The sequence below is a fragment of the Xiphophorus maculatus genome, chromosome 16 (assembly GCF_002775205.1).
Source record: "Xiphophorus maculatus strain JP 163 A chromosome 16, X_maculatus-5.0-male, whole genome shotgun sequence".
Classification (NCBI taxonomy): domain Eukaryota; kingdom Metazoa; phylum Chordata; class Actinopteri; order Cyprinodontiformes; family Poeciliidae; genus Xiphophorus; species Xiphophorus maculatus.
The window spans coordinates 19,574,689-19,591,409 of NC_036458.1; the positions used below are offsets into that span (position 1 = coordinate 19,574,689).

Sequence of the window (16,721 nt, forward strand, 5' to 3'; positions counted from 1 at the left end):
AGCGGCTCTACGTCTCCCTCTAGCGGCGGCTGTGGAGCACAAAGAGGAGGAGCGAGCGACTTGCTGGGTTTTATTCAAATTAACACCTATTTTATCAGGTCTTTCGGGAGACTTCGTGGCACTGGACATATTCAGACAACAGTTCTCCTCCCTGTTGAAACTCTGGTAGTTTTATAGTGGAGAAACCGAGTCCGCGGCTCAGTGAGAGTGAGAAGAACCGTGTCTTTAACTTTGGTCGTGGCTAAAACCTGCGGGGAGGAAAGCCGCGCTCTTTATACACTCTTTAGCGTGGATATCTTTAGGTGGTGAAGATGCACATTTAAGTGTGAAGAAATAACTTCCTTCCTGTTGCTTCGTTTGGATTTGGCGCATTGTTTGCGCAGTTTGGTGGTTTTGGCAGAAGAGGGTGAACGTTTCCTGTTCTCTTCACCAAACCACACCGTTCTGCTTGTCTTTCCGTTTGATGTCTCGCCCGTGAAAAGGGACATGTTTTTTTCCCCGTGCGCAACTGAACGTCGCGCAAAAAGATGGCAGCATCACCGAAGGCTCTGCTGGAGTGGTGCCGCGTCACATGCGCCAGCTACCCCGCTGTGGAAGTGAAGAACATGTCAGCCTCCTTCAGGGATGGGCTGGCGTTTTGTGCCATCATCCACAAACACCGACCCGACTTGATGTAAGTAGACCAAAGGCTCCAGCCCTCCATCTGAAATACTTGCACTTTTCTTGTCTTTTTTTCCCTTCTTCTTCTTCTTCTCCCTCCTCACACGGACCTTCAGTTCAAACTGAGCTGAAGAGGACCGACCCGTTTCGTTTACAGTGGAGACTATAATCTGCTGGACTAATCCCTCTTCTTAACCCTCTCCAGACCCAGACTGAGCGGATCATCTGACGTGTATTCACGCTGTTAAAGTCTTACTACGATTGAAACTTTAGAGAAAAGAATCATCTGAAAAGTGTGGCGTGTATTTATGTTCAGCTCACCTAACAGAATCGTCTTTTGTTGCGGTTACAACTGCGAGTCTTGTGCAAAGAACGTATATATATATATATATTTGGTTGCAGAGAGGCCGGCCAATTAGCAATAAATCAATTAATTGCATGATAAATGCAATTGATCAATAATTTCCATTTGAAGTATAATTTTTCACGTTTCTCTCTCTGTTGTTGCCACAAACTGGATGACAAAACTAGTACTAATAATAATAGTTTTCAGAACCTTCATAATTCATTGTATTTGTTGTGTAGTTTACTTATCTTGGATATTTAAAATGTCTTCCAGTTCCAGTGGTAAATGTTTATTTAAATTTAAAGTGGATCGATCCCCGAGAATGCATTATCATGTCATTGCCATTACATTACTTGAAAACGGTCTCAACGATGTTATCGTTTGTCGCGATAACTTCGGGGACAATTTATCGTCCAGCAAAAATCTGTTATCGTGGCGGGCCTGACAGATTATTTAATCTGCACTGTGGATCTCTGCAGCTCCTCCAGAGTTACCTCCTTGCTTGTTGACTCTAGAAAGAAGGTTTTGGTAGAAAAAGATGGAAATTACTGAGCTCATCTTAATTTTCCATGTGATTAATTGATTTAATGCTTGTTCCACAGGCCTGTCTCTGCCTTAACATTGGCATCGGCCCAGTAAATGTTTAACGAAGCGATATCGATCCCATGGGTAAAACCGGATCTATGATAATAACTGATGTTTGTTTTCATCTTGTTGATGTTTGTGTCTCAGGAGAGGTTGGCCATATTTGTTTAGGCATGTATCAGTAATGCAGCAAAGGATTGTGGGATGTTTAACTGAGACAGAGAATCAATGTAGGAGTCTGGTCGTTTTTTCCATGGTGTCGAAAGGGCTGTGAACTATTTGCAATACCAGTAAAAACTGTATAGTTACTGGTGTTGACAGTAATATTAATATCGGGTGTCAATATTGGCCTAATTTTTTCTCATCAGTGCGTCTGACCTGTTTGGTAATTATGTGACTTCTGGATGCAATTCATGACACTGGATGAGTTCACAGGAGGAGCCGCCATGACAACGGAGGCTTCGGTTTGAAAGGTTTTGTTCATAGAAACATTTTTAAGATTCCACTTTCCTCCCAAACCATGAAATTACGATAAAGCACACTGAAGGGTGCGATAAAACAAAGTCATAAATGTTCACGTTGATACTTTTTAAGAAACGGTACCGTTGCTGACTCCAGTTTAATCTAATGTGTAATCTTTCATTCATAAATTTTGCTTGTTTCAGTTTATGACAGTCCAACCAGTTGTGATCTTCTTTTCTCCTGCTTCTGACAGTTTCTAACAGTTTTTTTTTTAATCCTTGTTATTCTTGCTTTACTTTAGAGACTTCAGCTCTCTGTCCAGGGGAAATGTTTATCAAAATAACAAGCTGGTGAGTCACTCGCGTCTTTGTCCAAGCCGGCAGGAGTTTCCCGGGCAGCATTGTGTCCGACGGACCGCGGTGTCGCTGAAAACTCGCTCCTCCTCTCGGCTCTGCAGGCTTTCGAGGTCGCAGAAGCGAAGCTGGGAATCCCTCCTCTGCTGGACCCACAGGACATGGTTTCCACGGACGCGCCTGACTTTCTCACCGTCATCACCTACGTCTCCCAATACTACAACTTCTTCAGCGGAGAATCTCCCGGTCCGTTGCCGCGTTTCTGTGCGTTTGTCTTTGATTGCATGTGTTGCTCTTTGGTTAAGCCGCCCGGTTCGTTTTCAGTTTGTGAACTGCTTACCTCACTTCCTCGCGTAGACTTAGACTTACTTTACTGTCATCGCACAAAGACACGACGGTACAATTGGCAACAAAATGTCGTGTAACACTTCTGCTGGACTGGGGTCGTGACCTTTTGCTAATGAAGAGCTATAACCGCAGCGCTTCTTTTAAGACCTAAAGAAGCTTTAGTAAAATCATTAATGACTCCAGACACGTTTTAGTACAAAAGACTCTAAAACCCCAATGTCTATTTTAAATTAAAAGCTCATGATTAAAAGACTCCTGGCCCGCAGCATCACAGATCCTCCACTTTACTTTAGCACTTTGCTGAAAAGCTCAGGTCAGGCGGCTTAAAGATGGCGCCTAATGGTTTGGTTGTCATGGAGACGCTGTCCTCCAGATTTCTAAAAGTACTTTAGAGATCTCTGTTATCTTTTTGGTGGCAAACATCATTATAGGTCAGAGTCCAGCCTTAAAGGGACAGGCTTCTGTGTCACATCACATTTGGACCCCAGTTTAAAAAAAACAAAACAATTATTAATTAGGCGTTTCTAGAAACGTTTCTTAAAATTAAAGGTTAAATAAAAAAATATATACATATATTCAATTACATTAATTGAAAAAGGATAGCTGGGACTACTGTTTCATGTATTGTATCTTTTTCTTTTTACTATTATTTCTTAATCTAGGAACTTTCCCTCCCCACTGATCACATTTTTTAAGCGATCTTAATAAACAGTTTTCTGAAGATCTTTCAAAGTTCCCATTTGGACTTCAGCTGCTTTTCCCCCACAGTTCTGATGACAACAACATACTGCAGTTGATGATAAAGCAAGAGTAGCACTACTTCTACACGTTTTTACCTGAACAAAAGGAAAACGTAGCCAACCGAGTGTGAAAAAGTATTTGGTGAAAATGTTACTTGAGTAGCTGGTCATAAAATCTGATTTAACATTTTGAAAAATGTTGCCATCAACATACAAAATATACCTGTATGTGCAAATTCTGTCATTTTTAAGACGAAAATAAAAACTAATACTACAAATAAATACATAATAACACATCTATACAGAAGGAACACGTTTTCAAACTTTACCAATATTAATCTTCACTGAAAGGCATTGCTTACAGAAGGTAAAGTGCATAGGTTAGAGCAATTTAATCTACTTCCAGTGACAATATGTTGTGTTTTCTGTGTCGTATTAATATTCAAATGGCCCAACAGGCTCAGCAGATAGAAAAATAACATTAAAACAACAGAGCTGCTGGTTAATAAACAAGAGCTCTGCAGGTGTGTGTCTGCGTCTCGTACGTTTCTTTTTAAAATATATTAACTTTCTCTTCATTGAATTGTATCGAGTATCCAGGACTTTCACTCATATGAGAACAGCAGTAGTTCATAATCATATTACTCCAGCAAAAGTACAAAGATACTTCTGAATCTTTGAGTAAGAAGTTACTCAAGTAAATGTAATTGAGTAGGTGTAACTAGTTACTACCCACCTGTGCTTAACAAAGCTGTTTTGATCTAGTTAGCGACGCTAGCATAGCCGCCAGCATGTGTGCAGCAGGATTTAAACAAAAACAAGCAGCGTTTTGAAAAGTGTTGTTTTCAAAGCAACAATCTATAAAGTGACCGTGAGTTTTGTTTTTTTAAATCAACTGTAATATATTTATGGTTTCATTTCCCCAACTGTCCTGTGTTGACTTCAGGTCCCTGCAGGTCGTGGTCGTCGCAGGTCCTGAACGTCACGAAGGTGCATAAAACTCTGAGAAGCCAGAAGGTACGGCGCCTCCTCGCTTCCCGCTCTCTCTCTCTGTCACTCGCCTCGCGTCCGACTGCCCGGTTTCTCTTCTGCTTTCAGAGCCTGACTGAACTGGAAACCAGTAAAGAGGACGGTCATGCTGGCCTGAGGCGCAGGGCGGTGTGTTCCCTCTGCTTCAAGCCGGTTCACCTCATACAGAAGAGTCTGGCTGACGGGAAGGTTTACCACCGCCGCTGCTTCAGGTGAGAGACGCTCGTCTTTCCCGGTTGGAATGAACTCGACGTTTGTCTCTAATGCGCCTCAGTTCACCTCTTTTGACATTTGACCTCCACACCTGGCTGTGACTAGGCAGTGCCTTGTTGAAGTGTCCGTCCCTCTTGATGCGTTTTGCGTTTTATCTGCCACGTTCTTCTTTGGGATTTGTTTTGGGGGAATTGCTTTTTGTGAAACAGTTAGAAAGATCATCTGGAGACTGAAGTTTTTTCTCCTTCTTTTGTTGCAAAATAGGTCAAGATCAGTCAGATTGGACAGAGAGCGCGTGTGGACTTTAACTTTCTAGCTCTGGAATTTGACTAGGCCGTTCTGACACAGGTCACGCATCACGTCACAACGTTTTCTTCTCACAAAACGTAGGCAGCTTGAAAGTATGCCGAAAACCTGAATGTTGGCCATTCAGCGATGGGTTTTGTACAGCCTGTCCTCCATTTGTGGAGGGAACAACTAATGCATTTTCCAGATTATTTGTGAAAAATATTGTACTTTTCCTTTCTATGTTAGAATTTTGCGCTAATCTGTGTTGGTTTTTTCTTGAAATCGCAATAAAATACACCGAGGTTTGCTGAAAAAAAGCTCGTGTGATGCGTCTTTTACAGTCATGGGCAAAACCTTACCAAGCATCTTTGCTCTAGTTTCTTGTCCAAATATCTTATTACACTTGAAATAGGACAAAACTAACTTACAAGTAACTTTTCAGCAAGACATTGGAGCTTGTTTTAAGTTTATAATTCCTTAATATTGATGACAAATTACTAGTTATAAGTGAAATTATTTACCAGTAGAACTGATCTTTTTTAAATATCAAAATTAAGGAAATATAGAGTTAAAACAAGCTGCTGTATCTCTCTGAAAAGTTACTTTTATAGTTATTAGTCTTAATTTAAGCGTGTGCTAGAAAATAGGCCAAAACTACCTGATGATGTTTTGTGTTTTTGCGGTGAGTCACTCGTGTACTAGCAGCATATTTGAGCTGTAAAGTCTGCAACACCTTTAGCGTTACGTCAAATACTTTGCGTTTGGTCCGTTGTCTTTCAGGTGCAGAGTGTGCCTCTGCGTTTTGTTGCCAGGCTCCTACCCTCCAGGAAGTGATCAGACGTCCTTCATCTGCTCTCATCATGCAACGGACAGAAAAGTTGTCGGCGTTGACAGCGAGCGGCAACTCGGGTCTGCTGGTCATCGGCCCGGTCATCCGATCCAGACGGGTTTCTACTCTCTGAGCGGGTCGGCCATCTGCAGCGTGCCTCGCTACGCCGAGCCGCGGCGAGCCACGGAGGGAGGGGGACTTCCTGTCCCGGCTCCCAGGAGAAGCCTGGACTCCTCTGTGGCTCCTGTTCCCGCGCCCAGGTCCAGAACCGCTCAGGCAATGAGTGACTCCCCCGCTGGAGGTGAACAAGTTTTTACTCGACTTAATGTTCTCTAAATGACGGCGTGCCTCTCCATTCAGAAATTAAGACGAATAAATTGTTTTTGGTTTTTTTTCTTTCTCTTTTTTTCTGCGCATGGATATCAGAGTCTTCACCTCAACCTCCTGTCCTGTAAGTGTACTGCACTTTTTAAAAAAAATAATTATTATTATTTACAAATGACAGTAAAAATGAAGCACAGTTTCCAGTGGTATGGTGGCTGGTTTATCAAATCTTAAAAATACCCAGAAGAGATTTGAAAAACAAATGCGTTCCTCAATAAAAAGGATCTAAAATTTGCAGAAAGAGAAATGTAAAAGTTGCCCCCATTTTAAATGTCATATGCATTAGTTTGGATGAAATGCTTAAAACTTTTGATTACTTCATTTTTTGTAAAAATCTCTATCTGATTGCAGTCTGTCAGATTTTATTTGGAGATCTTGTCACTCAGTTAAATGCAACACAAAGAGCTTTGTGGAGGCTGAAAACTAAGCGCAGCAAATAGGAAAATAAACTTAAGTAAATAAAACAATAATTATGAAGCAAAATTGTGATACAAACCGAACAAACTGATAAAAAGTATTTGCAGAATGGAAGATAGAAAACTCTATAAACATAGTACGTATGAAACTACAAAGTTATATTCATGCCGTCTCTTATTATAGGCATTATATTTTGATTTAATTGTAATTATTTTGTAAAAGAAATAATCAATTTTCACTTTGACACTTGGGTTTTTGTAAAAAGTCTTTGGTAAAAAGCGAAACTTGGGTGGAGTGAATTTTACCACAATGTTTCGTAGTGCTATTGTGATAACGACAAAAATTATCAGAAACTATTTATTACCTTTTATTTTTAGGCAACAGCATTCATATTATAAAACATTCCCATTGGAAATAAGCTTCTTAAAGAAGTATAATTTATTTAAAAAAAAAAAAAATCTGCACAGACAGAATTCATTTAATCATATTTATGAATTTATTGATGCTCTTGTGGAAAAAAACGGGAGAAAATGGTCAAATTAACATTCCAGTCTTTTTTTTTTTACATTAACTGAAATTTATCGTGACAATGATGAGTCAAAATTCTTATCACGACGTGAATGTTTTATGATAAATGCCCATCTTATGCATAAACTGGCCCTAAATGAGGCAAAGCTAATCAGAAAGAGACTTAATATGCACTAAAAAAAGACACATAAAGTACAATACAAATTCAACATTTATTGTGATCACAGTTCAAACAGGCTGATCAGTGCTGAGTGGCTCAGCCAGATAAACCAAAGCTGTGCTTGGCGTTCGCTCCAGAACCGGACCGGGTCAGCCAGAAGTGTTTCCACCAATCAGAGCGCGACTTTACAGCCAAAGGGAATTGAAAGGCGGACAATTGACAAGAGCTGGAGTTTCAGATGTGATTGTTTGACTTGTCCTCTTCCTCAGTCGAGGCATGTTGAAGCAGGAACCGTTCTAGTTTCACAGTCAGGACTTTGACGAGGCTGGCGTTCAGTAGTGAAGCTTACAAAGATTCCTGAAGTAGTTTTCTTAAAATGATGCAAAGAGTTTTCCTTCATGATCGCTTGTTTTTTGTTGTTGTTGTCTCATTTAAGAGCTCTGCGGAGCTCCGGCTGGTTTTTATATAAACAGCCTAAAATGGTCACAAAGTCAAAGACTGTAAGGAAGAAGTGAAACGATCGTTTTTGAACGAAATGAGGGTCAAACAGGAAATGCGTAAGTTCCAGTTACTTCAAAAACACAAAAATCTTACCAAGTATTTTTGGTCTGTAAATATCCCCGTCCACGTGAAATGAGACTAAACTAACTCACAAGAAAAAGTATTTGTTTCATCGGCAGATTATTTCACTACTACATTACTCGAGTCGAGCAAATCTCAATCTCGTTGTAATCTGTTGATGACAATGACAATAAATCTTATCTTATCATTTTTTCCAGTGTTACAAGTGAAATCATTTGCCAATGGAACTAGCACTTTTTCAACAATGTTAAGAAATTATTGACTCAAAACAAGCTGCTGTGTCTTGATGAAAAGTGACTTTTGAGTTAGTTTGGTCTCATTTCAAGTGAACTAAGATATTTGCAACTGAAATTGGACCAGAAATTCTTGGTTTTCTGCTTTTTGCAGTGAAGGAGATCAGAAGCCTCTAACATTCCCTGTTTTCTCTTTCCTTGTGTAACCAGCAGGAGCCCCAAAGTGAAAAGCAACCATCCTTGGATGGCCATCGTGCATCCTGGACCCTGGACCCAGCTGCCTCCGGCTCCACCTCCGGTACCCGTCCCTCGGTCCAAACCCGTCTCCAACACGCGGACGCCATGGAACAGACCCAGGACGCCGTCTCTCAATCCGTTCGAGGAAGAGGAGGAGGTCGATGAAGCTCCGAAGCAGGAGGCGGCCAGTCGGACCGGGCCTTCTGCCGGTCCCTCTGAGGACAGCGGCATCGCTCGCGTCCAGGGCGGAGAGGAACCTGGCAGCGAGTCTGAGCGGAAGGTGGACGGAGGCCAGGACGGGCGCGTGTGTGTTTTTACGGAGGAACGTGAAGGAGCGGAGCCAGACCCGGTTCGGGGAGCGACCGCCGGCGGTAACTCGGCGGGAACCATCAGCGGAGAACTCGCAGACGGAGGTCAGAACGGTCCGTCACACACAACAGAGCCGAGGTCCTCTGAAGCACAGAGGAGCGCCGCTTTACCCAGGAGTCTGTCCGTGCCAGCGATGCCGTCTGAACGCTCCGAGAGCGGCGCCGCGGCCGCAGGGCTGCGTGACGCCAACCGGCCCGTCTCAGCGTGCGAAGGGGAGGTATGACTCAAAACCACTACAGGAAAGAATTAAATATGCATTAATACTTACTTGCTTGGTTCCAGACGGTTTTATGTTAAGAAACATTTCTTACAGTAAGTTACTATCATAAAAAACAAAAACAAACAATACACCATCCCTTGTTACGGTGCATGAAGGTGTTCCTCGAGGATCTATTTTAGACCCCGTTTTCTTCTCCGTTTCTATAAATGAGTTGCTTAGTGGTATCAGTTTCGGCAGAGATCGCTGCTCCCTGTGTTTTACACACGCTCTATAAAATGACACGCAACCTGTTTTTTCTCCTCACTGTCTGACATTAGTTCCCTTTCTGCAAGCAAAACCTGAGTCATGTTTGCAATAAATCAATTGATGGCATGATAAATCAAAACGAACCAGATCGTTTACAGTTGGACAACAGTCGTTGAAAGAGATGCTCCCCTTTAACGTATTTGAAAAGGCGGCATTTTGTGAAACGCTGCAAATATTTGACACCCAGTGCGAAGCAGTTGGCTCGTTTTTTTTGTTGTTTTTTTTCATGACAGTCCTAATTTCCAATTTTGCCTGTTTTCTCTTTTTGAATTCAGGTTTGGTTAAAGAGACTTCATAATACATTATAGTTATTGTGTTTTTTTTTTGATACTTAAAATGTTTTCCAGTTACAGTGTCAAATATTTGTCAGAAATTAAAGGTGTTTTTTTTTAGGTATTTTTGATTGGGCATAATTGCATTAATATGACATTATGATTATTATTACATTAGTTGAAAATGGTGTCAACATGACAATATTATCATTTATAGCAATAATTACTGGAATGATTTATCGTCAGTGAAATTTGTTATAGTGACATTATTTGCATGCAAAATGTCACTTGAAATATTCCACCCTCCAAACGCTGCTGCTCTTTTTCCACCATAAGTTCTGACACATAAATCATTCACCAGTGTTGAAGTTTATTTCTCCCCATTTCCAGTCCGCCTGTAAAGAAGATCCATTCTCGGAGCGACCTGGGATGTCCCGGTCGCAGACGGTTCAGAACCTGTCGTCCACCCGTGGGCCGGCGCCTGGACACGGTTTCCCTCTCATCAGGAGGCAGGTACAGGAAAAACCTCTGATTTGTTCGCAATCGACGTTTGCCCGCAGCAAAATGGCGACGTGCTGTCGCCACGACAGGTGCGGACGGACCGGGACGTTTCCACGGAAGACCTGCAGCAGCAGATGAGGAGCTTGGACGGCGACCTGGAGGCGCTGGAGCAACGAGGAGTGGAGCTGGAGAGGAGCATTCGAGACGGCAGGACGGGTACGGCTGACACTCCGTACCGGAAGGGTTTCCTACGTAAAACTTCGCTTCTCTACGGCGGCTCAGAGTTTCTAGCAAACGTGTTTGTTTCTGTTTCAGGCAAAGAAGAACAGATGCTGACTGAGTGGTTCGGCCTCGTCCATGAGCAACACACTCTGCTGCGCAAAAACAAAGAACTGGTCTACCTGTAAGTGGACCAGACGAAGGTTCCAGCTGTGAGATGCGGCGCCTTGAAATTCTTCCACATTAAAAACACAAACATTGTTGAACCTTCTCGGGATCTTCCTCCGGTAAAACCGACAAAAAACAACAAAAAAAATGTGCAGAACTGAAACGAAAGAACAATAACATGATTTCAAATTCAACCAAAATGAATGATCTGCCCCCTTTACTCTCATACCCCTCAATAAAATCCAGTCCAACCAATAGTCTCCAGAAGCTACCTAATCAGTGGAGAGACCTGTGCGTATTTTATTCCAGCTGCTTTCCGAAGGCCCTTGAGATTTGTTGGAGACAAATAATCAAGATTAAATTCCTCACTCTTAAGGACCAAATGCGACTGGAAGAAAGACAAATTTATTGCCTCCAAAAATATTGTTGAAATAAAGAAAAACTAAGCTACCCAAACACCCGAAACTAACTTCAGTTCTTTTTCTGCAAAGAATATTTTTGCAAGGAAGAACCAGAGAAACATTCAGCGGTCAGATGTGTACAATCTGCTACATATATCAAAACAGCTGCGTCTGATTCTGTAAGGGCGAGCCAATAAAAAGGGTTTTCATATATGTGTTGGTAAAAATGTTGCCGATCGTGTTTTATTGTCCTTCCATTTCACAACCTCTGCGCTACTTTGTGTTGGTCGATTAAACGGATTCCCGACTCGCACTGCAAAAACACAAAATCTTAGTATTTTTGGTCTCGTTTCTACGGCAAATATCTTAAAAATAAGACAAAACTAACTCACAAGTAACTTTTAAGCCAGAAACAGAAGCTTGTTTTAATTTAATATTTCCTTAATATTGATGAAGAAATTTTAGTTTCGAGTGAAATAACCTGCTGCCAGCACAGGTTATTTGTCGCGATAATTTCTGGGATGATATATATCGTCCAACAGAATGTGTTATTATGACTAATGTACTTATGGTTAACTGGTACTTTTTCATAAATATTAAGTAATAATTTACTTTAAACACGCTGCTATTTCTTGCTGAAAAGTTACTTTCAGCAATTTAGTTTTGTTTGGTGATCTAATTGTTTGTGTTGTTTTTGTTTGGTTTTGTTTTTTTCAGCACAAAACAGCAAATATTAGAGGACAGGCAAGCGGATGTGGAGTACAAGCTCAGGTGTCTCCTCAATAAGCCCGGTAGGTTTGAGTCCTTTCTGCTCAACATCGGCTGTCTTGGCAGTGGAAGCACGATTCCAATTTGAGTCTCTTGATTTTTCATGGTTTTCCTTCTGTTTTCTAATCAGAGAAAGACTGGGATCAGGAGGACCGAGGCCGGGAGCAGCAGCTGATGGCTGAGCTGGTCACCATCATTGAACAGAGGAACCAGATCATCAGCAGCTTGGATCAGGACAGGTAGATGGAGACAAATAAAAGGTCTTTCATAATAACAGGCTGAAAACTTTTGTTTTTGTCATTAGAGAAAGAGACGAAGATATGGAAAGCACGAGAAATAAGAGTGAGTCAGATAAAAAGCTTTTTTTCTCTCTCTTTTTTACGTCCAGAGTCGCTTATTTTGCGTTAGGTCGTGAATAAACTGATAACTCTCCTGGATTCTCATCAGGCTTTCAGAAGGACGGGCCGAAGAAGACCAAAGGAAAGCTGAAGGCCCCGAAAGTCTTTAAAATGCTGAACCACAAACCAGAGAGCAGCAAGGAGCCCGTGGAGAAAAAGAGCTGAAAAAGCATTCCCACCGCACTAACAACCCGCAATCCATGTTCATCTCGAGTTTGTTATAAAAACATGCAACATCAGTGTGCTAAATGTATGTATTTAAGTTCTTTATTTTTGTAAAATGCCACTTTTTTTTTTTTGTCCAAGTATCTGCCTGGGCGTTTAAGCCCGTTGATACCTGGTGGTGTGACGTCATTAATATTTTTTGGTCAGTAACATTTTAATTCACAAAGGATTCAGCTTCGTTCGACTGGCTTCATAATTACATTTTGTCTGCTGCTTCACATTTCATGTCATGTTTTTTTTTTTCCCAGTTCAACATTATGATGTGCTCCCAACTGTGTTCTTTCAAGGATCTATAATGATAAATATATGTACTTTTTACAGTGTTGGTGTCCTATGATGTGTTGAAATATGGAATCAAGCTATCAAGAGAGGTTAATACTGGAAGGCATAATTATACGTTTACCATAACTTACAATTTCTGAAAACAATTTAAAAATTTTTTTTTCTAAGTCACAATTGTCTAAATTAAATAAAAAGGTCAATAATAAGCAATCAGTATATAAAAGATTCACTTTAGGAATTGAATTACTCAACATGCATCTACTTTTCAGTTGTACTCTAATTTAAACGAGATAATGAGCAAAAGTCATGCTGGAAAATAAGTCAGCAAGAAATAAAATATAGAACTTGTGAAAAATATCTATATATAATAAGGTTTCTTTACTCACAATAACATTTAGCTGACGTAGCGGAGACGACTAATAATTTAAAGGATTTTAAATTTATTTTAAAACAATACACGAGTTTTTTTTATATTTTTTGTAGAAAACTGAAACAAAGGGTTTTGGCTTGGTTGGATGAAAATTAAGATTCAGTCTAAATTCGCAGGGGGTATTAATAATTTTGAGCAAAACTATTCATAATACGGACAAGAAATGTGTAAAGACTATCGAACTTTATGCTGAAGAAGATTTAAAAAAAATAAACGGAACTCAAATGTTGATCGTCATTGCGCACGGAATATTTCCCGGCGTACCACTCAACCGGAAGTTACATATACCGCTCATGTGGCCCAATGTTGACAACAAAACGAGTACCTGAAGGAGAATAACAGGAATATACAAACGTCTCCAAATAAAACATGTCCGACAACGAAGATAAGTAAGTACTCACTCAGCACTAACAGTGAACATTAAGCTCGGTGTTTGCGGAAATGTTGTATATGAGCTAACTGTGATGCTAACAGACAGTTAGCGATTTAGCTAACATGTTAATAAATTTGTAGCTTCGATGATGGAGATTTTGATTACGCCGAGGAGGATGAAGGATTAGATGACCTCGAGAACGTTGAGGACGTGAGTACCGATAAAACCCCCCAAACCATCTAGATAAATAATAAGGTTCATCCAACCTGGATGTTATTATATTTGTGGTCATGTTAAGTCCGAATCTGTGCGTTTTCTTTCTGTCGGAGCAGGAAGATCAGGAGAATGTGCAGATCCTTCCTGCAGGAGAGGGTCAGCAGGCAAACCAGAAGAGAATCACCACGCCGTACATGACCAAGTATGAGAGGGCCAGAGTGCTGGGGACCCGAGCTCTGCAGATAGCGTGAGTGTGTTGAATTTTTGTCAACAAATCTGAGATGACCTGTGTAATATTGAGTCAGCACAGCGTCACTGTTTCCTCTAAATGTAATATATTTCAGATCATCAAACGAAAATTGTCCAACAAAAATAACCTGAGTAATAAATAGAAAAAAGCATTTTTAAATGATTATTCCCCGTATGGAAACTTCTCCTACTTAACCGTAGTTATTCTGAAAAGCAGCATTAGTTTTATGCCACACGTAACACGATGCAAGCCTTCAAAACCTTCCTAAAGTTTCCCTTTCGTTTCATTAATCCACGTCATATTTTCCAAGAATTTTTGTCAACAAAGCTGAGATGAGCTTACTGACATAGCCGTATCTAGGTCAGAACGCCAGCGCCCAGGACTCAGATTTAAACCATGGCCAGGGCCGGATGCACAAAGACGTGGGACCCTGGGCTGGAGCCAGCTTTGGTTCCCCATGCTCGCAGGAAAAAAATAAATCTTCTACTAATGCAAATTGCAGTGCATAAATAGGTAGTCCTATACACGAATTGGTGAATGGTAAGTTTAATACCGAGCTGTAGCGCCATGTTGTTTCTCAAAAATTAAAATGTCATAATTTTCAAAAACTTAAATATGAGTTATATTCACAAAAATCCCAGAATGTCATCACAATCTATCTGATATGGGCGTATTAGCTTTTATAAAGTGTAATGCAAAACATAAATATATTTAAATTTTAAAAAAGTCTTGGGGGGAATTCCCCACAAAATTGTTGCCCTGGGCTACTGCCCTTTTTAAGCCCTTTTTAAAGTTTGGCCCAGACAATGACCCTCTCTGGAAGTTTTCCTGCTTGCTAAAAACGGTATGGGGAAACTCCCATGCTCCATCGTGCTTATTAGGAAGTACGCTATGTTTCTACTTCTGTGTTTACATTCACCGCCTTAACGTGACACTGGAATTTTGATCCACTAAATTCTCATAATAAAAGCTCATCCTGACGTGTTGTTTCGGCAGCATGTGCGCTCCGGTCATGGTGGAGTTGGAAGGAGAAACGGACCCCTTGCAGATAGCCATGAAGGAACTTAAGTAAGTCCTATTTTGCTTTTTTTTTCCCCCTCTCACAACATTTGAGAACCAAATCCCTTTTTTTTGTAAAGACTTTTTAATCCCTCCGTTCCAACAGAAGCAGAAAGATCCCCATCATCATCCGTCGGTACCTTCCTGACGGCAGCTACGAGGACTGGGGCTGCGACGAGCTCATCGTAACCGACTAGAGATCGGACCAATCACCTCTCGGCTCCTCGCATCACGTCCGGCGTCTCACGAGCTTCTACGCTGCAGTTTGCCACATGTTCACACTGACCGGAGTGAACACTAGTAGAAGAATTTATTTATCCTCACTATTTTAATAGCTGTAGTGCCAGGAAGCGCCACAAGAGGGAAACATAACTTTTTTTTTTTATTATTCATTCAATAGTGCTGTGTTGTAAGATTCCATTAGTTGTTTTCTTCCAGAGAAATAATTTGTGTAAAAGAAATGTTTTATTATTATTATTATAAATAAACTCTTTTCTATAAGATGTGGTTTCTCGTTTGCTTTAATTACACCGCGCCGTGTCACGCAGGCTTGTTGTGGATTACGATTTGCACATGAAATATCAGTTTTGTCTACGATTTGACTACATAAATATGCAATTAGGCAGTGACTGTGTCACGTTTGTGTTTTTCCACAAAACACCACTGAACATATTATTTCCTGTTGTGACCACAAACTTCAGTTTATTTTGTTTTGTGTGACAGACCGTCACAAAACAGCAAGATGATTATAAACTGGATGGAGACGTTTCTTTAACATCAGTTCTTGAGTCTTTTTTTTGACATAAATATGATTTAATCTAACATTAAATTGCAAAAGGCGTTTTACTTAAACGCCATTAACTTAAAGCTCTAAGTTAATGGTCCAACCTTTATTATAACAGGGAAAAAAAGAGTTTAATAAGAAAGATTTGGGTTAATCACAATTAATATGACAGGATTAGCCATATTGTCACAACATTATATTTACCTAATATCCTGAATCTCAAGTAGTGGCTCTTTGAATTATCCAAAGAGCCACTACTAACCTCTATTAACCCTTTAACAATATTTCCCCGCCCCCAGCTTTCCACTGAGAAGTACCTCATATAATAAGCTGAACAGATGCACAGGTGTTTGCTAATTGCTGCTGGCTAGTCTGAAGGAGTTGAGTGAGATAGTAATGGAGGAGGGCTGCTCTGTGAGCCAGAAGCTACAGAAGTTTGGAAATTCCAGCTCCGAGGAGGAACTGCACCGATCAAGGTGGCAGTAGGTCCCTGAATGGTTGCCGTAGAGATCAAAAGATTTGTCAAACATTCATGAAAGAGTCAAAACAACACTCCAGGTGTGTTTTTGATGAGGGAATAACATTATAGCATGATGTAAAACCTAAGAAAAAGGGAAAAAAAGTTGATTTTACATGATACTGCCCCTTTAAGCTGGCTCTTGTGGATTTAAAAACTTTGACGTGTTTTGTGTGGATGTGTTGGCTTTGGATTCCTGGATCCATAATTCAGAGTTCTGGTGTGTTGCACATTTGTTAGTGTTTCTCGATGTACTGCGGGTTAAGCCTGACTCCTAATTCCCTCCGTTTAATCGGCTGTGTGATACTTTGGAAAGACAAAGAGGGCCATTGATGGGAACGTTGGGGGAGGAGGGAAGGAAAGAGGGAGCCGTACCCAACTAACTCCCTCGCCTGTAGCTTCACAGGGACACAAAGGGACCATTACTCTCTGGAGTCCTTTTTCCTCTCTCCCTCCCCATCGCTTTCTCCGATGCTTACCTACAAAATAAACCCAATTTGCTTGTCAGGTTCACTCTGAGATGGAGTGAAAGACACGAAACGTTTTAGTGGTGTGATTTAGTAAAGTTT

General features: G+C 40.8%; 2 protein-coding genes across 4 annotated transcripts; both read left to right on the plus strand.

Moving 5' to 3' along the window:
- Window positions 1–12,562, plus strand: LOC102237177 (MICAL-like protein 1). 3 transcript variants are annotated; one of them, XM_023349500.1, is made up of 15 exons: window positions 1–673; window positions 2,355–2,403; window positions 2,511–2,652; window positions 4,441–4,511; window positions 4,593–4,735; window positions 5,805–6,154; window positions 6,280–6,304; window positions 8,368–8,980; window positions 9,952–10,074; window positions 10,152–10,278; window positions 10,378–10,465; window positions 11,568–11,641; window positions 11,749–11,857; window positions 11,923–11,960; window positions 12,066–12,562. In XM_023349500.1, exons 1-15 carry the CDS (start codon window positions 528–530, stop codon window positions 12,179–12,181), a joined length of 2,214 nt encoding a protein of 737 aa, XP_023205268.1. In that variant the 5' UTR covers window positions 1–527; the 3' UTR covers window positions 12,182–12,562. The 3 variants fall into 3 exon arrangements, with proteins under 3 accessions (XP_023205268.1, XP_023205269.1, XP_023205270.1); XM_023349501.1 differs by having other exon boundaries at window positions 8,371–8,980; XM_023349502.1 differs by lacking the exon at window positions 2,355–2,403.
- Window positions 12,563–13,194: 632 nt separating this feature from the next.
- Window positions 13,195–15,352, plus strand: polr2f (RNA polymerase II subunit F). Its single transcript, XM_005803333.3, has 5 exons — window positions 13,195–13,342; window positions 13,467–13,536; window positions 13,659–13,789; window positions 14,789–14,860; window positions 14,958–15,352. Exons 1-5 carry the CDS (start codon window positions 13,323–13,325, stop codon window positions 15,046–15,048), a joined length of 384 nt encoding a protein of 127 aa, XP_005803390.1. The 5' UTR covers window positions 13,195–13,322; the 3' UTR covers window positions 15,049–15,352.
- Window positions 15,353–16,721: the final 1,369 nt, after the last annotated feature.